Below are 15,307 nucleotides of genomic sequence, written 5' to 3' on the forward strand. Positions count from 1 at the left end.
CTTTAACTTCCCTGACTTCTGCTTCCTGGTTCACCACGCTTGACCTGGCCAGTGGCTACTGGCAGGTTGGTGTGGCTCCCCAAGACCGGGCCAAGACTGCCTTCACAACACCACTCGGCTTGTACGAGTTCCGGCGAATGCCGTTTGGGCTCTGCAATGGACCAGCCACCTTCCAGCGGCTTATGCAGCAATGTCTGAACGGTCAACTTGCAGATTCTGTACTTGTGTACCTGGATGACATTATTATATATTCCTCAGATTTTTCCACCCACCTGCGCCACCTGGAAGGTGTCTTCGAGCGACTGCACAACCATGGGCTCAAGTTAAGGGTGGATAAATGCCAGCTACTTCAGAGGCAGGTGAAGTTTCTAGGCCATGTAGTCTCTGGGGAGGGAGTGCAACCAGACCCTGATAAGGTAACAGCAGTAACTGCATGGCCAGTCCCCACGACCATTAAGGATGTACGTGCCTTTCTTGGCCTAGCGGGATATTACCGCTGCTTTATTGCCAACTTCGCCAAGGTAGCTCGCCCTTTGAATTCCCTTTTGGTAGGTGCCCCTGCAGACAAACGGACAGGATCCCGCCATATTGCCTGGTCCAGTGAGTGCCAACAAGCATTTGAGTCCCTAAAGGCTGCTCTAACGCAAGCTCCCATTTTGGCGTATGCTGACTATTCCGAGCCTTTTGTCTTGTATACCGATGCAAGTAACGCTGGCTTGGGCGCGGTCCTGGCGCAGAGACAAGGGGGACAGGAAAGGGTCCTAATGAAAGGAATGACTCTAACTATAGCTCCTTTAAACTAGAGCTGCTAGCTTTAAAATGGGCCTTAGCCGAAAAATTTAAGGATTACTTGATGGGAAGCAAAGTAATTGTGTATACAGACAACAATCCTGTAGCCCACCTCCAGACCGCTCGCCTTGGTGCTACCGAACAAAGATGGATTGCACAACTGGCTGCCTTTGACTATCAAGTAAAGTTTCGATCAGGAAGAGAGAACACAAACGCTGATGCCCTGTCTAGGGTACCTGTAAGAGCTCCTGTTGATGTGGCAGCCGTTCTCGGCACAAGCGAGGAAGTACCAGATGTCCCCAGAATGGAGGAGTGGCAGGTTAAGCAGCGAGGGGATGAGCACCTGGAAGTTGTCCGGGGCTATGTGGAGAACAGAGAATTCCCCACCGGAAGTGCATGGCGGACTGCTCCACCCCAGGTAAAGCAGTTGCTTTAGGACCGGCTGGTGCTGCGCAACGGAGTTCTGTGTCGACAAGTCCTCGACCACAACACCCATGAAGCTAGGTTCCAGATTGTGTGCCCCAGTCTACAATGCCATGAAGTGTGGAAGAAGCATCACGAGGCTGTGGGCCATTTGGGCGTGGAGAAGACTCTGAGCTGCCTCCGACGCAACTTCTTCTGGCCTGGCATGCAATCACAGGTACAGCAATATCACGCTACATGCACTCGTTGCCAAGTCCAGAAAGCTGATGGTGCATTGAAAGCCCCCTTGAAACCTTTTGCAGTGTCTTTCCCTTTAGAGGTCGTTCAGCTAGATTTTTTGACATTGGGTAGGCCTACTGATGCATATCAGAATATCTTAGTTATGACTGATATGTTTACTCGCTATGCTTGGGCCATCCCAACCCGAGACCAGACCGCTAAAACCACAGCTAGAGTCTTATGGCAACATGTGATACAAACTTTTGGATGTCCAGTGAGATTTCACTCAGATCAAGGTCCCAATTTTGAGTCCCATCTCGTTGCTGAACTGTGTAGTTTGTACGGCATCTCCAAGTCCAGGACCACTCCATACCACCCCCAGGGGAATGGCATGTGTGAACGCTTATTGAGCATGCTGCGCACCCTGGAGGAGGAGAAACAAAGTCATTGGCCTGAGTTCCTTCCAGCCCTGGTCCAGGCTTACAATGCCACCGCACACAGCTCCACTGGGTACGCCCCTGCATACCTGATGTTTGGACGACACCTCAGGTTACCTGTGGATGTAGCCCTCGGGGTAGAGAACCAGCAAGCCCGTTACAGATGGGACAGCTGGGTGAGTGATCATCACCAACATCTTCTGTATGCCTACTCCCTAGCCTCCAAGTCCATGGGCCAAGCTGCCGAGCAGTCTAAGAAGTATTATGATCGCCGGACAAAAGAACTTCCCTTAGTTCCTGGGGAGAGGGTATGGAGAAGGAATAGGCGGGATGGGGGCAAGGGTAAACTTTGTGGCAAGTGGGATCCAGAGCCATATGTAGTAGTGGGACAGTTGGATGAGGAAGGGTTAACTTATCGGGTTAAGTCAGAAAGGACTGGGAAAGAGCGGGTTTTACACAGGAATTGTCTTAAACCTTGTGTTAATCACCCCCAAGGTGCCCCCGCATCGCATCCCGATGTACCAGTGTCTCCCAGCAGTGAGTTACCATCCATGTTTTGTGTGCCTTGGGCAGCACCCCCTCTGCCAGATGATGTAGCAGGTAATGATGTGGCCCCTAGGAGGTCTGTACGTGCTAACCTTGGGTTGCAACCATTGAGATATAGGGATTCTTCCTAAGAGCCTCTAATGATTATGTGTTGACAGGGACTGCCAACGATAAGGAGTGGGGGAATGTCATATGTAAGGGTATATGGATAATTGTGGTCATTTGTGCATGGTGTGAAATGTGAATTTTTAGATAATGATTGCTGTGCTTTTTACTTATTTTATCTTGTGGTGTGCATTGATTGCTGTGTATTATTGTTTGACCGCAATTGCATGACTCGGGGCTACGCCCCTTTTTCTCCCTGCACTGCAGGTAACAGCTGAACAATGGCCTAATAGCTGATTGGGTCTACAGGTGTTAATGATTGCCGGCCTAGTAGTAACTTGGACATAAAGAGTGGACTGATCAGATGAAGGTCGTTCGGCCTGGCTTGCTGTTTGGTGTCTGCTGCTCGCGTTTGCTCTCTTTCCTTCTCCTCCGTTTATTGCTGTGGATAGTCCGTTTGGAGTTCCTGCTTTAATCTGCGCCTGTGGTTCGCTGGAGTGCTGAGCTGCGCTGATCTACACTACGACTCCAGTTCCTGACGTTACGTTTGGGGCTAATCGTTGCCAGTCATCCCCGTGGGTTTCCTAAGGCGTGGAGGCCCAGTGTCTACGATCGACCAAGCTGCACTGGCGCGGTGACTGTGGGCTACGTTCAACCGGACTGGGAGTCAGATACGTCTGCTCCCAGTTTGATGGTGAGTGTCTCATTCGTTCAAGATCTAACCCTCGCTGCATGAGTCAACGATTATTGCAACACGTCAATTGAGAGAGACTGCCGCTGTGAATATATTATAGCCTATGTGGGTAGTGTGGGGAATTATAGTGTGTTTAAATGCTTGATCGCTCTGTTTTGTGTTTGCTGTGATATTTTGCTGGGGAGATACTGGCGGTTTCTCTTTTATTGTGTGCATGTTGTGTGAGCGCGCGTGTGAGTTATAGGTGCGCCTTGGAGACGCAGTGTGAACTGGACTGAAAGAGGGGATTCCCCCCATACGGACTGTGTGGACTTGGTGTAGCGCTGTAGCGTCAGCTGTGTGCGTGCCTATGTTGGATGGAACGTGGACTGGTTTATTCAGATTGCCCCATACATGAAGGAGTGCATGAATGTTGTACACTTTTAATTGAAAGCTTGTAATAAATATATATTTTTATACGGATTTGCTGTTGTGGTAGTTCTGCTCTGTTGCTCCCACCAAATTAAAAGGACTTGCAGTTCATTGTTAGAGTCCCCAGCTCTTTAATTGGGTGGCGTAGTCGGGTAAACAAGTGCCTTACATAGGCTTGCTCCCGTACTGGTATATGTAAGTATACTTGGGTAGCCGTGGCCTACTGGTTAGGGCTTCCGGCTTGAAACCAAAGGGTTGTCAGTTTGATCCCTGACCAGTAGGATGTGGTTGAAGAGCACTGCTCTCTCATGCCCACAACCATGGTTGAAGTGCCCTTGAGCAAGGCACCTGACCCCTCACTGCTCCCCGAGCGCCACTGTAGCAAGTGAACACTAGTTTGTGCTTCACCTCATATGTTCTCATTGTGTGCTTCACCTCACTGTGTGTTCACTAATTCATGGATGAGATAAATGCAGAGACCAAATTCCTTGTATATGCAAGTATACTTGGGCTATAAAACTGATTTACATAAATTATATTTGTAGTTGTAATTCCAAATGATAAGTCTCATTCCTTGCTGAAATATATGGAATACTGGAAGAAATAATTTTCTTGATTCTGTCTTCTCCTCCTGTAATCAACTTTGCAGTTTACTCTGTAATTAGGGGGGCAAATTCAAGGACTGTTATAGTTATAGAATGTGCTGATTAACTTGCAAGTACCTCATAACTCAGACTAGTTTGTATCAATCCTGGACTGTGGTGTCTGTTTTTAAAGCATTAAAAATGTTAGGATGAAAAATTATTGTTTTTAATTCTGGGGGGAAATCCAAGGACAGTTATAATTATTGTGCTTACTACCTGGGAAGTACCTCACAACATTGCTGTCTGAAATTCTGAATTTCCCTTGAAAATTCTGATTGAAGGGAAATTAAAGCTAAGGTGCTAACTAACCCGGAAGTTGGTGAACTAGGGTACATCAGACTTGCTATAATATTCATATTAAAATGAATTACTATTGAATGATTGTATTCCTGTATGTATTAAGCTACATGGTAGTTCAATAATTTATTTAATTTAATACCAAACATGACACGATTTAGAGGTATAAGCTATTATGCCGCAAAAAGGAACCTAATTTGACCTTAAAGGTCACTTTGCAAAAGGTATTTTGTTCTCTGGAGGGACCTAAACTATTTTTTTCTAAATTTTTCTAAGCTTTCTAAGATTTCTGTATGAAAAGAGCTTTAATTTGATACCATATATGATGGGTTTATATGTTAATGTCTATTTAGATGATTTTATATGATTAAAAAAGGGGTGTGGCAGCTGATGCCATTTTAAAGAAAATGCTCAAGGGTGCCGGAGCGGCACCCGTCAGATTCTGAGTCTACACCCCCTTACCTATAAATTTATGCAAAAAAATTGCATTAGTACCTTATGTCACACTTAAGCCCAAATTCCACAAAGTTCTACCTGACTATATGTTTGTATTATTTTATTCAAATACAAATACTTTTTTTTTTCTTTCAATTTATGAGTATGATGTTTGTGTCTGGTTTCCCTAATGTATTTGTGCTAATTTCACATCTTGAGCCTGTTTCTGTTTATCTGGATGTTTTGCCTCATGCCACCCTTGAATTAATCAGTGCCTCACCAGTGCCACCCTTGTTAAAAAATTCTAGAATCGCCCCTGTGTCCACATTCTGTTGATATTTAGTGAAACTATCCACTGCATATGGTTACTGCTGTAAAGAAATGGCAGCCAGTGAAGAACACATGAAGAGGTTGATTCCAGTACATTTGCATGAACCTTGTTGAGGGCCATCAAGTATAGGATTTTATATTTATATGTAGGGTAAACATTTGCACTTTTAAACTGCTTTTCACTTTAATAAATCAGATACAAAGAGTTTAAAATATTATATTATTGAAATACTTTTTATTTCAGTGATAACAAAATTAGGTCTTGCAAAGTATAAAAACGAGAACAGTAAATCAGCTACATTATACAAATATTTAGGAGGTAATTCAGTAATTTATTTAAATTATGGAAACACTTTGTGTCTGAGTTGTGCTTTGTTTGCAACCATGATACAGCACAATAATAAAAAAAAATAACAAAAAAAAAAAATCCCCTCCACCCCAAAATGTATTACTATTGATGATTGTGGAAAACACCTTAATATATTTGGCACAGCTGTGTGAGTGAGAAAGGTTTGTTTGAAGGCTGCTTCAATCTTGCATCCCTTAACTCAGATACAGCAAACTTTTAAGTATTTGAGAGCAATCCTCCAGAGGATTAATATACATAACATTACACCCCCTAAAAAACAGGATTGTTTAGCAACACTGTAGACAGTAGGGGTGTAACGGTACACAGAAGTCACGGTTCGGTTCATACCTCGGTTCGGACATCACGGTTCGGTACGAGTTCGGTACAATGGAGGGAAAAGCAAAACAAAAATGCAGAAAGCATTTTTTTGTACATTTCTCAGGCTGTACCACCTAGTGTCATACAGTCTCTTCCCTGAGCTATCTGCAACAGCCTGAAGTGTGTAAGATGTAGGCTAAACAGTACAATAAGTACCCAGACTCCATCTGTAACTTGTAAACAAAATAAAACAATCAGCTATAAAACTGAAAATAGGCCTACAGCATCTCTTATTTCTGAAAGTGCAAATTACATAGAAAAATTATTTTTAAAAATCCACTTAAGCAAGACCTTCAACATCTGTGTTTAGTTGTATATGGAAGGGTCTACACTTTGCCTCAATATTTTTCTATTATTGTGTGTAAAGTAATAATCTAGCCTACTAACTGTGAAAATATCACACTATTTTGCCTTTTTTTAAAAAAACGAAATTGCTCCTTTCATTTCATAAACAGACCACAACTAGAAGTCACGTGACTTTGCCCTTTGACGTTAACTCACCGTAGCATGGTTTGTTTATTAGCCTGGTTAGCGTTGTCACTTTACTGTCTATGCACTTAACACTACCAGCTCCTCATGTTAGAAGTTACAAGTTACCCCAACAGGTAATTACCACGCGATTTACATAGCTTTCTGTCATTACGAAATCGTTTAATTTAAGCCATAGGTTTTGGCCCTATTTGTATCCAAAGGCTGCTGAAGCGCAGGGGAAGTTTTTTACCCCTCGTTTCAGTAATTGGTAGCCTACATCATCTGGGTGATGGCTTCAAATATGTGTAGCATTTTTTCCACTCACATACCCAACAACTGCTGAACAACGCCGACACAGTTTCATCTTATCCACCACTCTTTCGCCTGTACTAACGTTACTGTAACTGAAGTTCTCAAACTTGCGATCTTAAAGAGACCAGCGGATCCTCTAACTCTTGTGGGTCGCCACCACTCGCTTAGTGCTGCTATCTCTGACTGACTGACTTGACCGACGACCTGACAAAAAAAGAACATAGGCGCCAATCAGAGCTTCAGAGCTAAGGCGAGGCTACAGATTAGCGTTAGGTGTCGCTAAAGAACTCCCGTAACTCTCGCTACTTAACAGTAATTGCGCATGACATTAATTAATCCGCACACGAGTTTTATGTATTTTTATACAGTATGTATTCTCCGTGTAAATTCATGCACCGAACCGTGACGCCCGTACCGTTTCGGTTCAATACGAATACATGAACCGTTACACCCCTAGTAGACAGGTCCCTCTAATGTATTTGTTACACAGGTGAATTGTCTGCTACTATGTTTTACGTCCTTTGAGTCTTTTTTTGGATCAGTAAAAAAAAAAAAAAGCCTCAGGACAACGGTTGTAGGACTGACCGTCACTCCAAGCTCCGCACAAAGGACAATGCTCATGCGATCTGAACACACTTTGCCTTTATGTGGTATGGCAATTGAGGGCTAGCAGTTTGCTTGAATCCATGGTCTCTGCAGCGTCCACAGGGAGCTGGGCCCAATACAATAACAAAAAACCCCACTGTATCAGTTCCACTGAAAAGGCCCAAACGTTTGTACAGTATTGTCACATTTAGTCTCCTTTTGTCCCGGAAGAAACCTGTTCCCACACCCAGAACACACTTAAATCTTCCAGAAAATCTTCTTCCTGTAGAGCACATAGGAGATGAACACCCATATAGATGTGGCCACCAGGTTCTGGGCAAGGTGCTCGGCATGTGACTGGCTGTTTGCCATCCGCCAGCGGAAGGGGAAGTATTCCTCAAAGATCTCATGGCCCATGTACACCAAGATGGAGTTCATACCTGAAGGGATGGATGTTCAAAATCAGTCACATTATCAGGAAAGACTACGGCATGGAACAATGATCAATGTTTCCTTATTCCTTATTATGGCCTTGCTAATCTATGGCCTGCCAGAATTAGATTTCATGGAAGCAGGTTAACACATCACACACATATAATATCCAATAACTGAAGGCATTGGCTTTGTGTGCTGAGGTCTTTGAATACAGATTCACCAATGCCTCCACACATAAGTGAGTATAATAAAAACAGGGGCATGCTAAACAAACGGTCAGCTATAAACACCTTACTATAATGCCATGTTGGCCAATCAGCCAAAAATAAATAAATAGATAACTGCAGTTTACAAGCCATCAACATTGAAAATGGTGTATGGCCTAAGATCCTGCTTTTAGTCTGAGTGCCTTTAATTAACGAAATACAGATGGAGATCACTTTAGAGTAACCATCTTAATCACCTGGGTAGTAGAAAGGAGTGCCAGACCACCATTTCTTCACATCCACTATGTAGTACACCGCACCCAGAATAACAAAGGCAAAACAGCTGAGCGTAGTCACATAAGACAGAGACCTGCAGCAGAGAAGACAATCATGCAAATTAGACTCAAAACCATGTGAGATTTGCGAAGAGAATTTGTATAAATACTCTGTATGCTTACCAAAACTAAGCACAATAGACAATTTTGCCTAAAAAAATATGCAGTATCTGACAATTCTATGAATTCTGTGGATTTGTAAAATATTTTGCACGCTTATGAAAAAAGTGGGTTGGTCTTTCTGTGATCACTGCAGGCACTGCAAAAGGGAATAAAATGGTGGACAGGACCTGCCTGCAAGCAAACCAATCAAGATGTATTCAATCTCTACATCAGCCGTCCAGGCCAAATGTGCGGGAAAAGCGCGGGAGTAGAGGGAGAAGCTGTATTTGTTTGGCGGGTAGGTTTTAAAGAAGCCAACATTATTCAGTACTGCTGACTATACCTTCATATGATTACACTCACCATAGGTTTTTATTGACAGGGATGAAACCATGGTCTTTAGAACACTTGGTCAGGACCGCAGATAATACACCCTGTAAAAAAATGAGAGAAAAGGAAAGTTCAAGCTAGACTATATGTCTGTATATGTTTTACACTTTAATTTTAAGAGACTTAAAACAATGACAATAGGGAATATAAAATATATAGCAGTGTGTAGATTTTTTTTTTTTTAAAGTATGCCGTTTATTAGGTTCAATGTTATTCAATGTTTCTTTAAGTAGCATCCAACTTTTTGCATACAAACTATTAATCTATGATATATCATCATATATATCAACTGCCATCTTACTGACTGGGTGACTAACACAAAATCTGTAAACCTGTATATGAATGACAATGTCACCATTCAGAAAGTGAGCTCACCAGGACAAACCCCCATATGAGAAATCTGGAAATTATTTTAGAGTGAAGATCACTGTAGTGAAGAAGAATCTTTCCAGCCTAGAAAACACACATAAAGTTAAGGCCAAAACTGAAACTCAAAGCTTTGTTATCAGACTGTTTAGACTTCTGCAGAGGTCATAGTACTGAAATATTCCACATAAGGTTAGTAATTACACAGGCAGCAACAAACAATCATACAAAAAGACTAACTGACATGCAAATGAAATGATGCTAAAAATCTAAATTAAATCACAACTAATCAGGCTCAATGATCAGCTTGTGAATGGTATGTGTAAGCAAAATTCTTCAGCTAATTCAAAAGGAAAGGGAGCAAAAGTCTTCCTGACCTGAAGACCAAGGAAAGCCATCAGGATGGAGTTTATGCTGCCTAACACTCCCTCTGGGTCATATGCCGCTGTGGACCGGTAAACAACCTGTCGAAAACAATAGGTGCGCACACAGGCACACACACACACACACACACTAAAAACTATATATAGAATGGTAACTTATCTAAATATTGTGGTGGTATGAACTAGGGCCAATCAGTCATTTGGTGTGCTAAACAGAAATCGTGTGGCATGTTGTGACAGTTTGTTTACCCTTGATGATGGCGTCTGGTAAATGTGAGACTCTCCCAGAAGCCAACGGTCGACGAAGCCTGCTGCTCCCCCCGTGCAGTTTGGGTACTGGCCAAAGTCCCCTAGTCCACCAGGCCCCAAATACCCACTACGGCAGCATGAGGTGAGGAAGAAGATGAGGAAGGTGAGGACAGAGAGAGACACTGTAAAAAGCTACACAGCTAGTAGTTGCAGTAGTAGAATACAGGTAGTACAGCTAAATAAGCCATTCAATTCCCAGCTTTAATTTGAGTGCATTAAAACAGTATAAGTTGTTGACTGACTAATGCACTTTGAACTTGAAGACGCCTAACATGTTAATATGGCACAAAAAAGGAAGAAACAAAGAAAAAAGAAAACATATAACTGTTTTCCTAGAAACAAGACATTAAAGAGATGCTGAGAACTTACTTTGGACAGCCAGGAACAGGAAGGAGGAAGGTCAGGGACAGCCACAACGCTTCCAGGAGAAGCACACACAGCCAGGCAGGCCAGTACAGGAGGAAGTCACAGACTGGGTACCACCAGGCATTCTGAGGCACAGGAAGTAGCCAATGTAAGGACTCCCCAATCAACTTTAAAGATGGAAAATGAAGTGCAGTCTGTGCAGCCATGGGGTAGAATTTAATTTAATTGAGGGACGTTAGCTTGAAGCAGACACAGATAAACCTCTTACCAATGGCAGGTTATCAAGTCGAACTCTAGCAACCAGAAGATCCAGTGAGGCAACAACCAGGTAGGAAAATGCCAGTCGCTGTAACACTCCAGGAATACGTAAGGAGTCCCACCCCACTGGAGGAAATCAAACACAACATACATCTGCACAATGTTGGAACACGCACTGACACACCAAGACAACAGTTTTGTTGGTTTCGGTTTGGAAACACTAGGCTACAAACTAAACAGGTTAAATTAACGTTTAGTTTAGGTTAGTTTAGTTTTAGGTTAGTTTAAATTAAAATGCAAGATTCATGTTGATGATTGTCTGGGGACAAACATACACACACAAACAAACATACACCCTACTGGTTAGCGCTTCGGACTTGTAACCGGAGGGTTGCCGGTTCGAACCCCGACCAGTAGGAACAGCTGAAGTGCCCTTGAGCAAGGCACCTAACCCCTTACTGCTCCCCGAGCGCCGCTGTTGTAGCGGGCAGCTCACTGCGCCGGGATTAGTGTGTGCTTCACCTCACTGTGTGTTCACTGTGTGCTGAGTGTGTTTCACTAATTCACGGATTGGGATAAATGCAGAGACCAAATTTCCCTCACGGGATCAAAAGAGTATACTTATACTTATACACTCTCTCTCTCTCTCTCACACACGCACGCACACACATACACACTCCATTCCATCATGGGCAGAGTCAAATTCATTTGACCATTTTGAAAAGTATGTTTTAACTTTATCAGATAGTACAGTATGAGCCTTCTAAGGCCCTTCAGCAGCAGGTCCTCCTGCTCCCCCTACTTACAGGGCCCCTGGCAGTAGTTTGGATTGATGACGATGAGGCCAATGAGGAAGAGCTGGACGCTTCTCCACACGACCTTCCCCAGTAGGTGCGAGCGGAAGGCCCCTCGACGCAGCGAGCCGCTCGTAGACAGAGCAATGGAGGTGCCCATGATGAAGACAAACCTGCAGTGACAGAGGAGGAGGAGGAGTCAGGGCCATGGGGGAGATTGGCTCCAAACGTAGCTTTGTGAGCTCCCAAGATTATGGGAAACGCTCTAATCATTGACAGGTGCATGAATGTCAGGCCTGTGAAGTTGACTTGGCATGAGGTACAGCGCAGATATCTAGGCAAAGGTGGGATACGCACCGAGAAACATTTGGAGCTGTAAACAACTTCCTAAGGTACTCTAAATACTGACATGTGAACACACTTACCATGGAAATACTAAATCTGCCACAGTCAGCCCTGTACAAAGGAGAAAGACAACAACAACAACAAACAATTATGGTGAATGGCACTTTCAGACAGAACAGAAAAGGCCAACATAAAGTTCATCCACCACAGTGAACTACTGACCATTCCAGCTCTCATGCCTAAAGAACCAGTATCTTCCACCTCCGTAGTTTACAAAGACCATTATGACTAGGGAGAACCTGTAAGACACCAGGAAATGTCATCAACTGAAATAAAATAAACAAACAACACCAGCGGGCTTAAAAACAAATAGTGTCTTCCTTTGCAAATATTACCCACAGGAATTGGGCCAACTTCAAAAAAAGGGGAGAAGACTATGATGTGCCTGAAGTGCAAACCCACCCTCGGAATGTGTCAAGCGACCGAAGCCTCCTACCAGCCGTGGCGGGTATGGCCACTTCCACAGAGGGCTCCACCAAGCGACTCGATGGGCCAAGCTCCTGTAGAAGATGGGTAAAGTATTATTAAGCATTATCACCTCGGGCGGAGGCAACTCCCCTCCGCTGCGCGTCGGGGAGTTTTTTGCCCCTCGCCCTCGTCCATTAATTCCGTATAACAGGACACCTCGGCGGCCGTTATCCCTTACGTATTATTATGAGAACTGTCATTTATACCAACATGAGTATAACACACGATTACAGAAGAACATTATACTCAAATGCACTCGTTCTTGAACAGTGCCGATGATAGTCTCAGGGCCATTCGCAGAAAGTCAGTAAGTCCTTACCGAGTTGATGAGTCTGTCAGTCTCCATAGCATTGCCCCAACGCAGAAGATGATTTTTCACCACCTCCAGTCTGGACAAGGAATGACAAAAGATTGATCAGAGAGGGCCAGCAATGTCTCAGTTATGAAAGGTCCGCAGACTTCCAACGAGGCTCTGCGGCATGACGATAAATTGCAAAGCAGACATAAATGACTTACCCCATTATTGTATTTCCAATAGCAGCCAGCACAGCCAAGCCGGTGAAACCAAGGAATGCGAACAGAATAGCTAAAAAGAAAGGCAGGGTTTAAGGATGAAAGGAATACAATGCAAATGTACTGCAAAATCTATAGGCCTAGCCAAGCTGTTTAGGTGCTCCAATCTGAATACATACTGAACCAATGTAAAGTCCAAATAACATTTAGATTTATATATTTAGCAGACACTTTTCTCCAAAGCGAACATTGCTCCAAAGCGTAACATTGAAGCTACAATGCAAAGAAGACCTTAGGTAGGAATTAACTACATCAATCAATACTGCTACCATAGGTCGACAGTACAGTAGTTATAGTATACTAGAAGGAGAAAGTGGAAGAAGGAGGCAGAGGTAACACTCACGCAAGTAGCTGTTCACAGGTTCTGTTTCAGTGACTAAGGAGCAGTTCACTTCTGCTGGATCGTTGAGATTCTTCACCCACAATGAGTATTTTCCATGCTCACCAAAATGGAAATGAAGCCTGAGAAAAGATTACAATGAGTCTCAGGTATGGTATCCCCCACTCAAGCACAGACACACTTTATTTGAATCTGACAAACATGAGCATAAGAAATATGCTTGCACTACAGTACTTAAAAGTGCCCAGTCATGCTTAGTGATACTTAGAGAGCTTACAGTCTGTAGTGAAGTTAAAAGCATTTGCCATGTATAGACTACATGCCTTTGGAGATGAGAAGTCTGTAATTGTTTTGCATTATGAACCTCACATGTTACAGCTCAGACCACCAAAGCCTTGTGACAGCAGCCCACCATGCTGGGCAACTGCTGTGGCTCATTAATGGTCAAGCGAAGCATGGTAGTTGAGCTGACCTGCACTGCTCTAGGTTGACAGGGGAGCTGTTGAGCTGAAGGGTGACGGGGTGCTGTGTGCCCACGGTGAAGTCTACCACACTCGGGAGCCCAGGTCCTGGGCCTGCTGGTACTACACCAAGAGGCTGGAACAAGCACTGTGAAACAGAGATAAATAATAAACACAGACTTGGCATATGGTGTAGCTTCAGGGTCACAAAACTAAAGATTGTAATGGAATTGGTGGCAACAGGAACCAAAAAACTCAATCGATGCCATTTTAGATTTCATCGGTATCATAATTAGCCTAGATGTAGGCACCTATTATTTCCATTTATTATTTCCAGTCCATTTACCATTGACTGTCCGTCAAACGACATTTCAAATATGCTAGGTTTTTTAGTTGTTTGTTTACCTGGTAGCAATGGTCTGACAGCCAAGATACAACCATATCACTCTGTAGTTCATTGCTGACGGTCAGAATTGCTTCGTCCATCTTAGGCACGAGAGTTTTGCGATGTGGATGTGAGGCTGGAATAAACAACATGCACAGATTTGACATCAACATACTCTTCATGCAAACTATTGATTACAGCTGTTTCCGTGACAAGTTTACACATTACTGTCTGTCTGTATTTCATCCCAATTTAACGTTTCACTCACCACTCGCAAGAGTTGTGTTTTGATTGAGGCTGCAAGAGATTCGCGATTTCACTAACGTTAGCTGCTGAAGCGTCAAGTGCTGGTGAGTCAGCTGCTCGGTCACGACCGAATCACATTCACTAGCTCTACCCTCTATGTTCCCTACCCGGGAAATATTTGCCTCCGTCTATCGTCGATGTCCACCCATGTCACATGCTATTCTAATCCGACTCCCCTATACCGTACGTTTCTGCCTCTAGCCATTAGCTGCTAATCTCTAAACCGAGGGAAGTTCAAACTGTTGCTTGCAGAGAGACTGCGAGAGATTATGGTTACACCGTTTAACAACACTGTTTTGGTGAACATAGAGGAAGTTAACGTTAGCCACTTACAGCAACTTATCTGTGGAGCTCAGCAGCGTCAACCCGCTAATAATGTTTGTGGGTTTAACGTAAACAAACATTGTGATACATATAGGCACATATAAAAATAATATTATAATGTTACAACATTTCTATCATTAATTGTTTGACAGATAAATTATCGACACTTTACCTGTGTCTTATCTGAACCATCAAGCAGTACTATTCAATACTCCGACTCATATATTACTTATTTTATTTTTTATTTTATTTTATTATTTATTATTACATATACGTTAACGTTAAGTGAGCTAAGTGCTGCTAGCTAACGTTAGTGTTAACGTTTGATACAGTATGTTTCCATACGTTGACTTACAAGTGAACACTGCAGTAAGCGGCACCACAAATATGGCACAAATGAGCACAGTCACTGCAGAAAGACACAGTCCATCTTCTCCCACCGCCTGGGCCATTTTCTGCCGTTTTTCCCCTGCCTCCCTCCTCTTCCCTTTTCCCTGATGTCTCTGATTTTTCGTGATTCGTGGTTCCATAATAACCACTTCCTATACCCGGGTAGACTAGTGGAAGTGCGGAGGGTCAAAGTACAATCCAACAGTCGGCTCAACGTCAAAGGCAACGCCAAGGATTAAATTAATTTGACTGCATCACAATGACAAATAAATAAACATGAAATGTG

General features: G+C 43.4%; 1 protein-coding gene across 1 annotated transcript; it reads right to left on the reverse strand.

Annotated features, from left to right (window-relative positions):
• Nucleotides 1–7,302: 7,302 nt before the first annotated feature.
• Nucleotides 7,303–15,166, reverse strand: hgsnat (heparan-alpha-glucosaminide N-acetyltransferase). The gene is made up of 18 exons (XM_076294252.1): nucleotides 14,987–15,166; nucleotides 14,022–14,137; nucleotides 13,628–13,764; nucleotides 13,159–13,277; nucleotides 12,759–12,828; nucleotides 12,562–12,631; nucleotides 12,177–12,274; nucleotides 11,937–12,013; nucleotides 11,795–11,825; nucleotides 11,382–11,542; nucleotides 10,586–10,701; nucleotides 10,321–10,442; nucleotides 9,892–10,018; nucleotides 9,637–9,723; nucleotides 9,269–9,346; nucleotides 8,867–8,937; nucleotides 8,324–8,436; nucleotides 7,303–7,865 (listed from the first exon to the last, which is right to left on the reverse strand). The coding sequence occupies exons 1-18, from the start codon at nucleotides 15,159–15,161 to the stop codon at nucleotides 7,684–7,686; spliced, it is 1,950 nt and encodes a 649-aa protein (XP_076150367.1). The 5' UTR covers nucleotides 15,162–15,166; the 3' UTR covers nucleotides 7,303–7,683.
• Between the last annotated feature and the right edge of the window lie 141 nt (nucleotides 15,167–15,307).

This window comes from Alosa pseudoharengus, unplaced genomic scaffold, assembly GCF_046254945.1.
Source record: "Alosa pseudoharengus isolate Yale_2024_CS ecotype anadromous, Long Island Sound unplaced genomic scaffold, YU_APseudo_1.1 YU_APseudo_1.1_scf_2, whole genome shotgun sequence".
Classification (NCBI taxonomy): Eukaryota; Metazoa; Chordata; class Actinopteri; order Clupeiformes; family Clupeidae; genus Alosa; species Alosa pseudoharengus.